We start from the raw sequence: 17,575 nt of genomic DNA, 5'->3' as shown, positions 1-17,575 counted from the left end.
TCATTAGGGAATTCAGGCAAATTGAAAATGTGATTAAATCTGATGGGAAGAGAGAAGGCAATTTATCTCCATTTAATGTACTAATACCTCCTTAATGCTTATTCATATGACAAATGAACCATTGGCTTGGAAGAACTCAAGGTCAAATGCCTACTTTTGCCAGGGTATTCTCTTCCTCCCGGCCTTGTGTGCTGGCTGGCTGAACACATCCCAGTGGTGGGACAGTGCTCCGAACCTTTGTTGCCTGTGTGATGAATACGAAAGATGGTCTGAACCTTCAGGCAAAAACTGTGAGTACTGTTACCTTTCCTGGGCGAGAGAAGAAAACAAACCAACTCGATCTAGTTGTTCTTCCTGGATTCACTGTTTTCTGTTCCGAAAGCCATCAGCTTTGCTAGATCTAACAGGATGGGTGGAGATCCATATATGCGCCCCCCATCATGCAAATATCCACGGGTCTTCATAAGACTGGTTTTGGGGGTGTTTGTTTTCTTCCTTTGACCAGCTTGGCGGAGAAAAATTGTTAATTAAGCCTTTTCAGTTAATTGAGGGAAAAATAGGAGACTGTGCTCTTAATAAATGATAACCTGGAGAAGGTAAGGGCAAAAATATATGACCAAAATAATGTGTAAAATTAGGATATTCAAACACAAGGCAGTTAAATTAACTCTCTGATCTCAAATGTTACTTTGCTGATATTCCACATTCATACCTTGTGCTAAGCCTTTGACCACTGTAATAAGGAAAAACAACATTTAATTATCTCCTGACAGGGGCTCCACATTCCATAGACTTAGGCAAGTGCCAGAGGAAACAGATGGGCTTTCTACTGGGTATGCCAAGCCAAAAGCCTTTCCAAAATCACAAAAGATAACGTTACAGTCAAGGTGGCTCCTTGGTGAGGAGAGGACTTTCCTCAAAGAGCCATGCCTAGAACCAGGGAGGGGTTGGGGGCTGTAGGTGAACTTTAAACCAATTCAATAATATTTGTTGAGTTCCTACAGTATGTAAAATCCTACCTTGGGAACTTTGAGGGATGTGAGGCTAAGATTCTACCTACAACTTCAGTGACAGCAATTTTGCAAATATACACACTCAATCATCAATTGCATACCCAAAAGAAAGAGTAATGAAACACTGAATCTAAAACTACCTTGCATCTTTTAATTTGGCATTATAACTCATCCTATTTTCAGCAGAACCCCTTTTTTTGGATAACTGATGATGCACAGTAATAAAATGAATACCTGTGAACTCACTACCCAAATTAGACTGCTAATAGTACAGTTTCCCATGCTGCTCCCCTACCACTCCCACCTCCCAAATAATTATTCTAGACTGTTTTCTTTTCCTTCATTCCCTGGTTTTTCCTCAATTTTATCATATATATATATATTCTTCAATACTATTCATTTTGTTTCAGAAATTCTAAGAATGGTATCATTCTGTACGTATTCTTCTCTAAAGCACATTAAATGATGACACCTAAGCTGGGCCTCATAGGAAATGAGGTAATATGTCCTAAGAGTGTATCATATGATTGGTGGGCTGTGCTAGGGTCTACACGAACAGCTAGCAAGGGAAACTGAACGAGAGTCTAAAGCGAATGGCCAAGACACATGAAGTAGATAATGAAACATAGGACAACTTACTGGTCCAAATATTTTACCCTTTCACCTTCTAAGATACACAATATCCAGGTCACAGTATGAACAAAAATGGTATTTTATTGCCTGGTATTTTTTAATCAGGGAGGCTGGTCTCCCAACAAGGGACCTAAGCTTCTTAGTCCTGAAGACAGAAGTCTTTTAATTCCACGCAGAAGGCACCTGGATGTTCTCCTTCCTCACAGGATTTCGTTTCACAGCATGTTTGAGTTTTATAATGGCAAAAGCTGTCTGGGAAAGTCATTAACTTTTCAGGATGGGCCTCCCCATTCCTCCCCAAACTTCAGCACAGAAGAGAAGAGCTGCAGAGTCTGTGTCACTATTAGAATTGTTCAAGGGAGGGTGATGATTCATGAGTCGGTAAGTTTTAAGAGGAGCATTATGAGCCATTAATGTGAGCTCATATGTATAAGCTTGCTCATTCTCACAGGCAAATTAGTGAGATCAGTGTAGCCCATCTATGCCTGGGTCCAGAAAACTTGAGGACTTCCTCCTGGGTCAAACTTAAAATGCTCAATTGGAGGATGTTTCTGAAGTGCCTTAACAAACTCCCTGATAAGCACTTAACACGGTAACAGGGAATGAACTGGGTCCTGGATATACCACTACAAGGCACTCTCCTCAGATCATGAAGGGATCTGTCCAAGATGGCCAGAGCAGACAACCTGAGTGAGGAAGGCAAACTCATCTTCCATCAGACACCAATTTCCAGAGGGCAGGGCACACCCATAAAAGGCAAAGATCTTTGACTGAACGAGAAGATGCAGAAAGGCTTCCAGTAATCTCAGGGCATGGCCCAGAAAGAGAGCAAAATGCCTACTAAATGTCAAGCACGGTAGGAAGGAGGCGGCTTTTCACTGGAGGATGTTAAGGGGGAGATGGAGCCAGGAAAAGGGGACCAAGGCCCTGAGAATGAAAGGATGGTTAGTTTTAGATCAGAAATACCTAATTTTAAGCTTCCTGAATTTCAAGTATGCTGTGGTTTAGATGCGATTCATTTGTCCTCAAAGCTCATGTTGAAATTTGATCCTTAATGTGGTGGTGTTGGGAGGTGGGGCCTAGTGGGATGTGTTTGGGTTATAGGGGTGGATCCCTCATGAATGGTATGATGCTGTTCTCATGGTAATGAGTTCTCACTATAGTGAGACTGGATTCGTTCTCCTGGGAATGGATTTATTCCCACAACAGTGAGTTGTTATAAAGCCAGGATGCCTCTCAGATTTTGTCTTTTTGCACGTGTCTGCTTCTGCTTTGACATTCTCCACCAAGTTATGACATCACAACAGCCCTTGCCAGAAGCCAGGGCAATGCCCTTGAACTTCTCAGCCTACAGAACTGTGAGCTAAATAAACCTTTTTAAAATAAATTAACTAGTCTGGGGTATGCTGTTACAGCAACACAAAATGGACTAAGACAGTATACTTTGTTACACTTTGCGCCTTTTCGAAGATGTGGATCTCTTTTAGGACTACATGGTCTAAGGAAAGCCAAAAGCAGGGGGTCTGCCTACATTAGGGACAGAGTTTTAAGAAGCACCAGGACACACATGGGGCTGGGTGTGGTGGTGGTGGCAGTGGCAAAAGAACACAAGCAGGATCAGACCCCCTGCCGTTCCTTCTGCACAGGGACTCCATCCATCCTTCTCTCATCTTGGTGGGTTTTCTATTGCTGAGGCAGGGAGAGTTGCAGGGCAGTGCTAGGTAGAAAGGACCCTCTATTTTAGGGTCCCTTATATCCAAATGATGTTCTGATTCACCATAAATGGGACAGATACCTCATGGAAGGAAGTAGAACACAGTGGTCAGAAGCTGGGCCCTCAAGCCAGGCAGCTTTGGGAAAGTCACATAAGCCTGTGTTATTGTTAACTGAGCTAACACATAGTGCTGAGAAGCGACCTGGCACAAAAGCGCTCCATAACCAGTAGTTTTCCAACTAGAGGGTTCAAAACACATAAGCTCAGAACAAATGAAGGGGAAAATACATGCCAAGGTGCTTTATTTTTTAAATGTATATATTGTATCCTGAATATTGTGGCTTCCATGTTTTCCTATCTCAAAATGTAGAGTGGACTGGGTACTGTGACTCATGCCTACAATCCCAGCACTTTGGGAGGCTGAGGTGGGAGGATCACTTGAGGCCAGGAGTTCAAAGACCAGCCTAAGCAACATGGTGAGACCCTATCTCTTAAAAAAAAAAAAAAAAAAAATTTAAGTTAGCTGGGCATGGTGTCACATGTCTGTTCCCAGCTATTTGGTAGGCTGAGGTAGGAGCATTGCTTGAGCCTAGGAGGTTGAGGCTGTAGTGAGCCATGATTGCACCACCACACACACTCCAGCCTGGGTGACAGAGTGAGACCCTGTCTCAAAAAAATAAAAATATAGAGTAGTCATTTAAATTAGCAAAAACAGTTATAAACAATGCCAGTTAATACAAACAGGAAATATAAGGAAAATAACACATAAATACCAAGCATATGAACAGAGGCTCATCCCTCAAATGAAAGTCAACTTTAAAACATGCCTAAAACATTTCGTATGAATAAGGGTTAAAAAAAAGAGAGACAAAGAACAATGACCCAAACTCTATTAGAGCGGTGAAGAAACAGACTGGTTCTCTTCTGGTGGCTATTAGCCATATCAATGAAGACTGTAAATGTGCATGCCAGCAATTCCACCTTTAGGAATTTATTCTGAGAAAATAAATGAGGTTACAAGAACATTGTGCAATATTTTTCACAGTATGAAAAGATAAACAATATTTTGGTATGTTCAAAAAAGCTAGAAGATAGGATCTTGAATGTTTCTAATGCAAAGAAATGATAAATGTTTGAGGCAGTGGATAACCTAATTGCCCTGATTTGATCATTATACATTGTATACATGTATTGAAAAAAAATCACTTGAACCCCATAAATTTGTGCAATTATTACTGTCAACAAAAAAAAAAGAAAAATAATGGGAACCAACCTAAACGTTTATCAGCATGGGAATGGTTAAACACATTACAGTATGTGGCATCAGACCTTGGCAATTTAAAAAATGTATATTTTTAAGAAAAAATTACAGTACATCCATATGCTGCCTTATCATGCAGCCATTAAAAATGGCAATATTGCCTTTATATGCTACAGGAAAAGATAGCCATAGATTAAGATTTAGAGTAAGAGACATAGCACAATCCCGTTTTGAGTACATATTGTGCCTAAGTCTAAAGCAGCAATGCCCAAGAGAAACAGAATGCAAACCACCACTGTGAGCCACCTGTGCTACTTTAAATTTTCTAACCACCTTTAAAAGGTGAATTGAATAGAATATTTTAGCCGATATACAAATAACAATCACTTCAACACATAACCAATATAAGAAGTATGAAGGATATTTCGCATACATTGTTCTAAGTCTTGGAAACCCAGTGTGTACAGTACTGCACACTTCCAGCTCATCCCAGCCTGGGCCAGGCTCATCTCAAGTGCTCAGCAGCCACATGCAGTTACCCTATTGGACAACGGAGGTCCAGAGAACATGCCTAAGTGGTCAAGAGTAGTTGTTTCTGGGAATGAGACTACACAGCTTTTGTCTTTTCTGCATTGTATGGATTGTTTCAATAATCATTTGTATTCACAGAGGGAAAATCAGCATTGTGAAAAATGCTTTTTAATGTTCCTTTAAAGCTATAATAAGAGACCAGAAAGCACAGCTTGAATTTAAAACTCCTTTCAGACTGCTCTTGCTCATTCCCCAGGGGTGGTGGGGAGTAGGAACCTTTTCTTACCATGCCTTGTCTACTGCTCTCCTAGTTACGTGTTTATAGCAATCCTACCTCCTCTCTCACCAAGTCCCCTTGTGATCAAGACCCCTGCAGGACCGCAGGGAAGGGTTAGGGAAAAAAAGAGGCTAGCCACATAATGCTGACTGCCCCCAGCATGGTGACTGGAGGGAGAAGCAAACTGATGAACAGTTGCCAACACTGTGTTAGACGAACACTTCACATGGATTAGGATCATAAGCCTCCAGTAACCTTCCCATGGTGCAGGTACCACCCCAATTCTTCAAATAAAGAAATCAACACTTAGAAAGTATTTGTTCTTTGACAAACCAGACAAAAACAAGAAATGGGGAAAGGATTCCCTATTTAATAGATGGTGCTGGGAAAACTGGCTAGCCATGTGTAGAAAGCTGAAACTGGATTCCTTCCTTACACCTTATACAAAAATTAATTCAAGATGGATTAAAGACTTAAATGTTTGACCTAAGACCATAAAAATGCTAGAAGAAAACCTAGGCCATACCATTCAAGACATAGGCGTGGGCAAGGACTTCATGTCTAAAACACCAAAAGCAATGGCAACGAAAGCCAAAATTGGCAAATGGGATCTAATTAAACTAAAGAGCTTCTGCACAGCACAAGAAACTACCAGAGTGAACAGGCAACCTACAGAATGGGACAAAATTTTTGCAATCTACTCATCTGACAAAGGGTTAATATCCAGAATCTATAAAGAACTCAAACAAATTTACAAGAAAAAAAAAATCCCATCAAAAAGTGGGCGAAGGATATGAACAGACACTTCTCAAAAGAAGACATTTATGCAGCCAACAGACACATGAAAAAATGTTCATCATCACTGGCCAGAGAAATGCAAATCAAAACCACAATGAGATACCATCTCACACCAGTTAGAATGGCAATCATTAAAAAAATCAGGAAACAACAGGTGCTGGAGAGGATGTGGAGAAATAGGAACACTTTTACACTGTTGGTGGGATTGTAAACTAGTTCAACCATTGTGGAAGACAGTGTGGTGATTCCTCAAGGATCTAGAACTATAAATACCACTTGACCCAGCCATCCCATTACTGGGTATATACCCAAAGGATTATAAATCATGCTGCTATAAAGACACATGCACACGTATGTTTATTGCAGCACTATTCACAATAGCAAAGAGTTGGAACCAACCCAAATGTCCATCAGTGATAGACTGAATTAAGAAAATGGCACATATACATCATGGAATACTATGCAGCCATAAAAATAGGATGAGTTCATGTCCTTTGTATGGACATGGATGAAGCTGGAAACCAACATTCTCAGCAAACTATTGCAAGAACAGAAAACCAAACACCACATGTTCTCACTCATAGGTGGGAATTGAACAATGAGAACACTCTGACACAGTAAGGGGAACATCACACACCAGGGCCTGTCGTGGGCTGGAGAGAGAGGTGAGGGACAGCATTAGGAGATATACCTACCATAAATGACGAGTTAATGGGTGCGGCACACCAACATGGCACGTGTATACATATGTAACAAACCTGCATGTTGTGCACATGTACCCTAGAACTTAAAGTATAATTTTAAAAAAAGTAAAATAAAATAAAAAGAAAGTATCTGTTCCAATGTGTCAGAGCTGAGAGTTCCACAATATCCAGGGTGGTCCATGTCAAGATCATAGTCACAAAGGCCTTGGAAATGCCCATACCAAGCTCCTGTTCTTACCCTTATTAACACCATGTTATCAGACAACTGCATTTCTTCATTAAAGAAAAGTAAATCCCAGGCATCATTTGCAAAAACCCCAGATCCCGACATTTCTCCTTTAAGCTCATTCGTAAATCTCCAAATGTAAATAAATGCTTTCACTTAGACAAACCATTTTCATTCCAAACCCAACATGTCAAAGATCCAGAATTATCCCTGTTCCAACCTGGCTTCTGTCCACACTCAAGGTGGACATTTCAAGTTCACAGTTGACTCTTCTACTTCCCTTGCCCTTAATAAAACATTTATTGAGTTCTAGTCTCTAATCTCTACGTAACTACAAAAAGTAGTAATGAGTACACCTAGCATCCAGATCTTCATTTTTAAATTCCATTCTTCAATAAAAGGAAACTGACAGGCATCAGCTTAACCAAGGAATCAGAGTGATCCATCAGTAACAAAACACATTGATATCACCTGTCTCCTGAGGCGATGCAATGAGGAAGGCACAGAATTTCTGATGTGTTCTTGTCCCAAATTCACAACCTCCATGTAAGCATAAGACAATCAGACAAATCCAAAATCATTCTATAAAATTATTGAGAAATGTTTTTTTTGGGGGGGGACAGGGTCTCACTCTGTCACCCAGGCTGGAGTGCAGTGGCACAGTCACAGCTCACTGCTACCTCAACTCCCAGTCTCAAGCAATCCTTCCACCTCAGCCTCCAGAGTAGCTAGGACCACAGGTGCATGTCATCACATCCAGCTAATTTTTTTCTATTTTTTGTAGAGACAAGGTCTCGCTATATTGTCCAGGCTGGTCTCAAACTCCTGGGCTTAAGGGATCCTCCCATCTTGGCCTCCCAAAGTGCTAGGATTACAGGTGTGAGTGACTGTGCCTGGCTTGACAAATGCTCTTCAAGTGTCAAGGTCACAAAAGACAAAAAACTGAGCAACTGTCACTAAATAGAGGGGGGCGGGGAGCTACAACCTTCAAGGCAGTGTGGAATCCTAGAGAGGATCCTGCCCCAGAAAAAGAACATTAGTGAAAAATGTTGTAAAATTCCAGTGAGCTCTGTAGACCAGTTAGTAGTATTACAGAAATGTTAACTTCCTGGTTTCAATAATTGCACTATGGTTATATGACATGTTAACACTAGAGCAATCTGAGAAAATATAGAAACTGCGCTACTTTCACAATGTTTCTGTAAGTCTATAATTATTTCAAAATAGTTAAAAATAGTGCTATAATTATCCCCAAACACATATAGCTCATGCCTGTCCCTATGTTTGAACTCACTCTCCCGTCTCCTCCTGAGAGCATCCTTCTCTTCACAGCCTCCTTATGCATTTCAAATTCTATCCATTCTTTAGGCCCCAATCATGTCACACTACACCTTAAAGGATGCCTTTCCCCCAATACTGTAGCCCAACTAGACCAACAGTTCTACAAAGTGTCTGTAACCTCTACAAAATGCCTGTAACTTGTAGAGGAGTATGTGCACTCCTCTAATGACACAAAGATAATCCTGTATTGTTAGTGTACTTTGTGTATTTAGCTTTTGTCATCAAACACACTGGAGGCTCCTAAAAATGTCTGCTATGGCCTCTGTTCTCCAGAATCTCAGCCTACTTAGATAAGGCATCACATAAAATCTATCAACAAGGCTGAGGCAGGCAGATCACGAGGCCAAGAGATGGAGACCATCCTGGCCAACATGGTGAAACCCTGTCTCTACTAAAAATACAAAAATTAGCCGGGTGTGGTGGCACGCACCTGTAGTCCCAGCTACTCGGGAGGTTGAGGCAGGAGAATCACTTGAACCCAGGAGGTGGAGGTCGCAGTGAGCCAAGATCATGCCACTGCACTCTAGTGACTGAGCAAGACTCTGTCTTAAAAAAAAAAAAAAAAACTTATCAACAAAGGAAGGCAGGGCAAGAGCCTGCTTAATGAGTACAGGTTACAGGTCGTTGGAATACACCACATCCACAAGTCACAAGTACAAACTTCAAAATTCTGATGATCACCAACAGGGTCAAGCAGGATCCACTGGGCTTATAGGCCCATCTGAAAAAGGGGAGCAGAGGATCAATGGAGTTGGAACTAGGGATGGGAGAAGAAAAAAACCACATGCAAGACAGAGAATGAGGTTCAGAAGGAAGGTGACAGCATGACACACAACCTCCATGCTTCTCTTCAGCCTCCCCTGGGACCCTAAAGGGGCCAAAGCCCTTGAGATTCTCAACATCCACTCAGCTAAGCCACCATGAGTTATGGGTTAACTTGGGTTCCTAGAACCTGATCCTGAGATGAGGATTCCTGCTCAAGAGACTTATAAGGCAGTGTTTTCAGGAAGGACTGGTAGGGGAGTAGAGAAGGTGGACAAGAGAGGGAAGGAAGTCAAGCAAACATGTGATTTAAGGAAAGTCCCAAACATGGTAACTTTAGCTCAACTGTACAAAGAAACTGAAAACAGTATGGGCCATAATTTAGAGCTGTTCCGTTCCCAAGGTGAGGGGATAGGAAACTAATGTCATACCATTGGTTAAGACCCTTAAGAACTGTTAAGGACTGTTCCCTTTTGCAGAGGATGTCAATTCCCAGGTTCCCTATGCACACAGGCAAAACAGCTTCAGGAGCTTTGACAAAGAGAAGGGTGCCGGCTATCGGGAGTGAGCTAACACCAAGGCAGTATGCAGGGAAGGGAGTAAGGGGGAAAACAAGAGCACTAACAGCTTCTGCTGACACTCTTCAAGTCCTCGTGTCTTTAACACTGTCACCACTTCTTGGAAAGAAGAACATCGCTCAGAGCCACCAGCAAAAGAAGGAATCATCAGCCCCTCCAGCAGGGGTGACCAGGTACAGAGGAAACAGGTAGCTCTTGCTGCTTTTAGACTGACACTTGGGAGAAACTTACATTACCTGAGGTATAGGTAAGGGACAGTTAAAGGACACCTGCCCAAAAGCACGGCAATCTATTTTTCAAATAATTGGTCCCAAATCAGCACCCTTAGTAAAGGCTCCTGGGTGCAAAGCTGCCATACACAGGGTGTGTCTGCCAGCAAAGTAACCTCCCAGCAGCACTCAAAAACCCACTGCTCAGACACTACCTATCAATTAGAAGCCAAGGAGGAAAAAAGGTTATTTGAAGGAATTGGTTTCAAGGCACCAGTTTCAATTTGATGATTTCTCATTCACTCTGCTGGCTAGAATCAAAGTAGCATATTGAAAATCCAGGTATTTGAAACAGCAGTGTTTAAATTTTTTGTCCCAAATAACTCTTCTGTAGAAAAGAGTTCAGCCTGAGGAGGAGAGGTTACATTTTATGCTTTAAAATCAGACTACTGTCTGCAATCATAATGAAATAGTATTCACCATGCTTGCACATGTGAGGTCTTCTTTCTGGACCTATGCAAAGCAAAGCTCACATTGTCTTTTCCAGTGGGTTGGAAGCCAGGCACTCACACTGACCACATGCATGCCACTGTGACAACAGACACCATCATCAGCTCCACCTTTGGACCTGATGTGAGACTGAATGAGACTGACTCACTTTGACATCACCCTGAAAGTGTCTGGCACTGACTGATGCTCTTTCTCCATCCAGAAAACCCTCACTACAAAGAAAACAATTTCTAAAAGGTGAGGTGTTGGGTCTTCTGAGAACAGGAGTGTCTCTGTTCACAGAGAAGTGCCCTTTGGCCCCTGACCCACTAAAAAAATCACATAACATATAAACTGTCAGTTGAAGAGAACAGATCAAGAAGAGCAAGAACACATCTAACTGGATAGAGGGAAAAAGAAAGTCTTTGCTTAGATAATTAGACACTAAGTTCTTACCGAACACTATTTAATACAATATATAAATGTTTCATATTCCAATAATAACATCTTCTAACCCTGTCACAAAAGCAACAGGTATAATCAAAGGGCTCTAATTTTCCATTCCCAAAAATGTATAAGTGCTGTTAGCATAATAGGTAATTATTTCCATCACACATAACACATTGATGTGTGTGCCTGGTTCCAGTGTTCGTCACATTAAAAAAAGCCCACTTGCAAGTTAAAAATAAATGGGAACATTGGCTATTTTGATAATACAGTAAAAATGAATAATCTCCAAGAAACAAAGTGAATCTGAGTAGCAGGCATGACTTCCCTGTGTAACTTATGATTCACATGCACAATGAGAAGCCAGTTTGGCAAGTGGGGAGACCATGGTTAGGCAACTACGCAACTGCTTCTCACAGCAAAGCACAAGTGTGTTGATTTCCAGGAAGAATAACAACTGCTCAAAACAAATCTAGAAGCTACTGTCTTAGGTCCCAGAAAATCTCCTTAATTTCGGAATCAAGACCCGAAATGATTAAGAACTGGAAACCCATTAACAGAGTTAACAGAGCAAGGTGCAGTCCAGCAGCCCTTAGGGAAGAATCCTAATATTTGTTTGAGATTAATTATGCCAACCTCTCACACCAATGAAGCTACTTTTTAAGTGTCTTATATCAAGACCTTTCTCTGGTGACACCAGATTTGTACTTATCTCCATAACCTGAGAAAAAGTAAACTGAAACCCAAGTTCAGACTCCCACTACTTCATCATTCCTAAGAATTAACATGCAATGTATTCATTTCTAACTAAAAATGAAATTGAATGTTTTCTCCTACAAGTGTTGTCTTTAAAAGCAATCCGATACTAATTCTTGTTTTTCAAAACTAGGGCTCCGAAGATTAAGGGTTTATTCAATTGTCCATCAGTCTCATATGAGCACTATTCAAGATCACGGAAAATGCCTATCATGAAAAAATTCACATGGATTTCAGAGTTTTCTGCACCAAAGCAAACGCATAGTTTTATACTTGTTATAACAAGCATGAATGGGATCTAGAACAGGGTCTAGTTTGAGGCACTAAGAAAGGTAAGTCATCAGTTTGAAAAGAAGCCCCTATCAGGGCAACATGAATTCTACTAAAATTGAAGCAAGACCAAACATCAAATTTATGATGAAGCGTGGAGAGAAGAATTGTGAAATTATTACTTTATGAAGTTGATGGGGACAATGCCCCCAAAGAAATCAGTTTATAAGTGGGTAACTCATTTGAAGAAGGGACGAAGCAATGTTGAAGATGAAGCCTGTGCCAGCAGACCATCCACATCCATTTGTGGGGGGGAAAAAAAAAGTATCTTATCTGTTCCCTAATTGAAGAGGGCTGACAATTAATGGTAGAAACAACAGCCAACACCACAGACATCTCAATTGGTTCAGCTTACATGACTCTGACCGAAAATAAAGTTGAGCAAAGTTCCCACTTGATGGATACCAAAACCGCTGCACCCAGATCAACTGCAGACAAGAGCAGAGCTTTGGATGGAAATTCTAAACAAGTGGGATCAAGACTCTGAAGCATTTCTTTGAATTGTAACAGGGGATGAAATGTGGCTCTCCCAGTACAATCCTGAAGACAAAGCCCAATCAAAGCAAAGACTTCCAAGAGGTGAAAGAGGTCCAGTCACAGCAAAGGTGGACTGATTCAGAGCAGAGATCATAGCAGGATTTTGGGGGACTGCTCAAGCCATTTTGCTTGACTTTCTAGAAGGCCAAATGATGATGACATCTGCTTATTACAAGTGTCTTGAGGAAGCCAAAGCTTTAGCAGAAAAACACCAAGGAAACTTCACCAGAAAAGTCATTTTCTGCCACAACAATGCTCCTGATTCCTCTCAAAGAAGAGCAATTTTGCAAGAGTTTCTATGGAAAACTATTAGGCGTCCACCTCACAGTCCTGATTTGGCTCCTTCTGACTTTGTGTCCTGATCTTGAAGACAATGACCTGCATCTTTTCCAGTTAATAATGTAAAAGAGACTGCATTGACATGGTTAAATTCCCAGGACCCTCGGTTCTTTAGGGACGAACTAGGTGGCTGGTATATTTTTCAAAAGTGTCTTGAACTTGACAGAAATTGCGTTGAGAAATAAAGTTTATATTTTTAATCTTTTAACTCCATTTTCCCCCACAAACTTTCCCCCTCATATAATAACAGCAATTCAATATTGCCTGACAAAGGACTTTGACACATTAGGGTATATTCAGTTGAGTCACTCCTTTTACTTAGGAGTACAACTTGCATCTCCATGCCCTTCAATGTAACAAAGCTTCGGCTCTTTGAGCAATGCAGTTCAGATTTTTCCCCTGCCTCACTGACTTCCAGCCTCCAGTCCCAGCTCCTGAAAATCTAACCGGCTTCAGGGAAAAAACTGAAAGCTGAGCTTTTAGGGATCCTCCCCAATACCTCCACAGCTAAGAGGAGTGGAGTGCCATTCCAAGGCTAGGACTGCCACAGAGTTCACGCCCTGGCTCCCGCCTCCTCCCCTCCTCCCCCAGAGGCCGTCGCCCATCCCTGATCGCTGCACAGGTGGTCCCTGGTGGGCTAGCAAGTATTATCTGAGGCTGCTGTGTTCCCAACCCCAGCCAGGTGACAGCCTCCGCGGCCACCTTTATGAGCGTGAACCCATCCCGGCCCTGCTCCCCTCCAGGAGGAAGGCGAGAGTTTAAAATTCCTCAAACTTAGAAGAGTTGCCAGCCCACGGAACCCAAGGGCTCCCCCACATGTGCTGGACAGTCGCGAGTGATCTCCAGTTAAGGACGCAGAAGTGACTGTTCCTACCCAGCCCAGACCTGTTGGCCCGGGCAGGTGTCCCGGGAATCGCTCACGCACACACAACTCTGCACGGAGGTGTGTGCATAGGCACTGTCAAACGTGTTTTGGCCACCCAAGAAGATGAACAGGAAAACCAGGCATTGGACTATCCAAAACTTGTTTTCTTAAAGGGCACATGTGAAGAAAAGGCCTTTGCCCATCTCACTCCTGACTCCAGGGTGAAACTTGAGGGGTACCCGACGGCTGCAGCGCTGCCACCAGCTCCCCTGGAAGTAGCGGCTCGTCCCTAACTTTAACCACAGCAACTGCCGCGGAACGCGGGCGTCTCCGCCCAGGCTGCACCTGTTCCCGATTCGGAGCACCCAGCCTCGCACATCCCTTCTGACCTTGAAGGCATCCTGAAACTCACACCCTGCTCCCGGTTCGGCTTTACTCCAACCCCCTTCCCAGCAGTCACTGAAGCCCTCTTGGTACCAGAGGGGCCGCGTCAAAATACCCATCCCCAGCAAATTCACAATGCTCTTGCCTGGGGTCTCCGGAGATAACGGAGCACCCCTCTACCCATCGCTTACCCCCACTCCATCCAGCTGCCGCGCCCTCACGCAAGGTTAAGTCTCCTCCCTCTCCACCAAGTCCAGAACCCCCACCTCTCCCAAGTCCAGGGTTCCCTGTTGTAGGTATGCGTGAGGAAAGGACGCCTCGGAGGCGAACCCTCGAGAGCCGGCGCCGCAGAGCTCCTGGGGCGGGGTCCACCGCGGGGGACCGTCCGGAGCACGGCGCTCAGAGCTGGCAGAGTCGCCCCCGCGGTTCGGGGAACTCAGCTGGAACCGAGCCCGGGCAACCAAATTGAGGTGCGCGGCGGGGAGGGGGCGACAGCACCGGCTTGGGGCTGAGCCGTGGCGCTGCGGAATCTCCAGGAGCCGGGCGGCCGGTCGGTGCGGGCGTTCCCGGAACCGCCAAACTTTCTCCGCCAACAGAAGTTAGGGACGCCGAGGACGGAGACGCGGGGGACACCAGGAGGGGTCTCCCGTCACCTCCCGCCTCCAGTAGCCGAGGGAGAAGGCGACCCTGAGTGCCAGGTGGCCCTGAGCGCTCCGCCCCGGCCCCGCGGCGCCTCTCCCGCGGCTGCGCTCACCTGGCTGTAGAGCTCGCCCACCGACATGGCCCGGGCCGGGCGGGGCTCGAGCCCCGGCTCCCCGCTGCACCGCGGCTCTCAGTCCGCGGCCGGCCCGCCTGGCGCCATGTTCCCGGGCTGGCCTGGAGTTTCTCGATCTTCTCGCTCTTCTCCGACCTGCCCCGCCGGCTTCCCGGAGGCACAGCGCCGGCTAGCTCCCGGCTACGCGACCTTTACTCCCGCGGCCGCGGCGCAGCTGCGGCCGGACAGGAGTTGCGAGCGCCGGGGGAGGAGGCAGCGCGACGCCGCTCCCCGCCCAGGTGTGGGGAGGAGGCGAGGGCCGGCGAGGAGGGAGGACTCGAGCGCGTCAGAGCGGACTGCCCGTGCGCCGCCGCGCCTCTGAGCCCTGCCGGTGCCCGGCCCGACGCGCCCTCCCGCGCCCCCGCTGCCACCTGGGCCTCCCGGCCGGGGGCGGGGCACTCAGAGCGGAGCTCGGGGACCGGCGCGGGCCGCCCCCTGCTGGACGCCACGCGCGCGCAGGCACAGGTGCGCCCCGGTGCCAGCACCTGCCCTGCCTCGCTTGGCTTCCACCCGCACCCAGCCCCGCGGAGTCCGGCACGCACGCGGTGCAGACAAGAAAAGGGGAGAGGAACTAACCAGAGAGCGGGGAAAAGAGAGAAGCTTCTATGGCTGGAAGGCCCCAGACATTGCCCTTGATTTTACCTGGCTGTATTCAGCGCTTTCATTAAAATTCAGTTACTCGTAGATCGTTATTAAGGTGACCTGGACATACGTACACCAAGGATCTTCTCCTTCAAACTGAACTCTCTGCGCGGAAATTCTTGTCAGAAAGGTGGGAGTCGTAACTTCTTCTGTACAAATATTGGCCACTTTCGCCCACAGCCTCCAAGGAGACTCCAAGCCACTCCTCTCAGAGGGCTCTTGCTTTTTCAGGAAGTCTCACGTTCTCCCAACCCCCGTCTCTCCTACATGCAGACTCCCGGTCTTTCTGCCACTCACTACCTCGTTTATTTGTGTTCCCTCTCTGCCCATGGCACTTGGCTGCCTACAGCAACTTCAGCTCCTCTCCTACTTCCAGTGAAAAGTAGAAATTTCAGTCAAGAAAAAAAAAGACTGCCAGGAGTCTGTGGAAGGAGACCAGGGCTGTCAGAAGAGACACTCCCTTCTGAAGGTTGCATGTGTCCCTGAACCAGGGGTGGCCCCTGAAAAGTGGTTCTCAACCAGAAGATCTATCTATACCAGCTGGGGCAGTTGTTCAGGAGCCTCAGAAGGTGATTCTCAGAGGCATCCCACCTGGAATGCAAGATCCCGTTGTAATTCACCTGTGCAGGCCTTCCCGTGGGCGCCTCCACAATGAGAGTCAACTGGGGAGCTTTAAGCGATCCAAGGAAGAGGCCCCAACCCAAGGAATTCTGATTTAATGAAGGAAGGGACCTGGGTATCCCAATTTTTAAAGCTCCTCTGAAAGTCTAAAGGACGGTACTTCCAGGGTGACAAATGCATTGACCAAAGCTTGGGCGGCTCTCATTGGACCTAAAATGGAACTCTTCCCATCAGTGGCAAGAGCAGAGAGGAATTTTTTTTTCTCGTCCTCAAGTTTTTCTGCGTGGTTTCCTTGCCCAGATTCCTGTAGCTCTTAAAGTGTGTCCCCACCCCCCACGCCCACCATCAGCATCACCTGGTAACTTGTTAGAAATACAAGTTATTGGACTCCACTGCAGACCTACTGAACCAGAAACTCTGGTGTGGGGCCAGTACTCATTGTTCTTTCTGCCTCCAGGTGATTCTCCCCTTTTTTGAATAAGAAAGTCGTCAGTCTTGCTTAGATCCTGGCCTCTTCCTCCACCACCATTAGTGGTCCCATCTCTCTACCAGCAACTCTTCCTCTTTCCACTGGCTCCTGGCTTTCTGTGTTTTCCTTTCCTGCTAAACTTAAAGCAGTCGCTTCACTTATTCAACTATCTCCAGTTACGCCCAGTCCCTCCTTAATTCTCTGATTCTCAACACTTTATGCACATCAGAATCACTTTTGAAACAAGCGGATGTCTGGTTCCTGCTCCCAGAAATTCTGATTTAACATGTCTTGGGGGCGCGGCCCTGGGTGAAAGGATTCTGAAGAGCTCCCAGATGGTTCTAATGGCAGCCAAGTTTAAATGTTGCTGTTCTGGCCAGGTGTGGTGGCTCAGGCCTATAATCCCAGCACTTTGGGAGGCCAATGTGGGCCAATCACTTGAGGTCAGGAGTTCAAGACCAGCCTGGCCAACATGGTGAAACCCCATCTCTACTATAAATACAAACATTAGCTGGGTGTGGTGGCACATGCCTATAATCCCAACTACTTGGAAAGCTGAGGCAGGAGAATCACTTGAACCTAGGAGGTGGAGGTTGCAGTGAGCTCAGACCACACCACTGCACTCCAGCCTGGGTGACAGAACAAGACTCTATTTAAAAAAAAACAAAACAAAAAACCACTGCTGTTCTATTTTCTTCTTATTTGGGTCCACTCAGCCCCATCCTGTTGAAATTACCTTATCACTGTGAAGCATGGGGTGGGAATTGATTCAACCCACTACATTAAACCATCGCTTCCCTGGGTATTATTTTTCTATTGTTTTCTCAGCCTCTCT

At 45.1% G+C, this 17,575-nt stretch overlaps 1 protein-coding gene across 1 annotated transcript in view; it reads right to left on the bottom strand.

Annotated features, from left to right (window-relative positions):
* The window catches only part of MYO5B (myosin VB), a 390,702-nt gene extending 375,374 nt beyond the window's left edge, over positions 1–15,328 (bottom strand). The window contains exon 1 of the mRNA XM_023207571.2: positions 14,949–15,328. Within this exon, the coding sequence (XP_023063339.1) occupies positions 14,949–14,975 (27 nt within the window). The 5' untranslated portion in view covers positions 14,976–15,328. The remainder of the gene's footprint in view (positions 1–14,948) is intronic.
* Between the last annotated feature and the right edge of the window lie 2,247 nt (positions 15,329–17,575).

The sequence above is a fragment of the Piliocolobus tephrosceles genome, chromosome 18 (genome assembly GCF_002776525.5).
Source record: "Piliocolobus tephrosceles isolate RC106 chromosome 18, ASM277652v3, whole genome shotgun sequence".
NCBI classification, from domain to species: domain Eukaryota; kingdom Metazoa; phylum Chordata; class Mammalia; order Primates; family Cercopithecidae; genus Piliocolobus; species Piliocolobus tephrosceles.
Note: the sequence above shows the minus strand (reverse complement) of the source record. Positions and strands in the feature narration are given on the sequence as shown.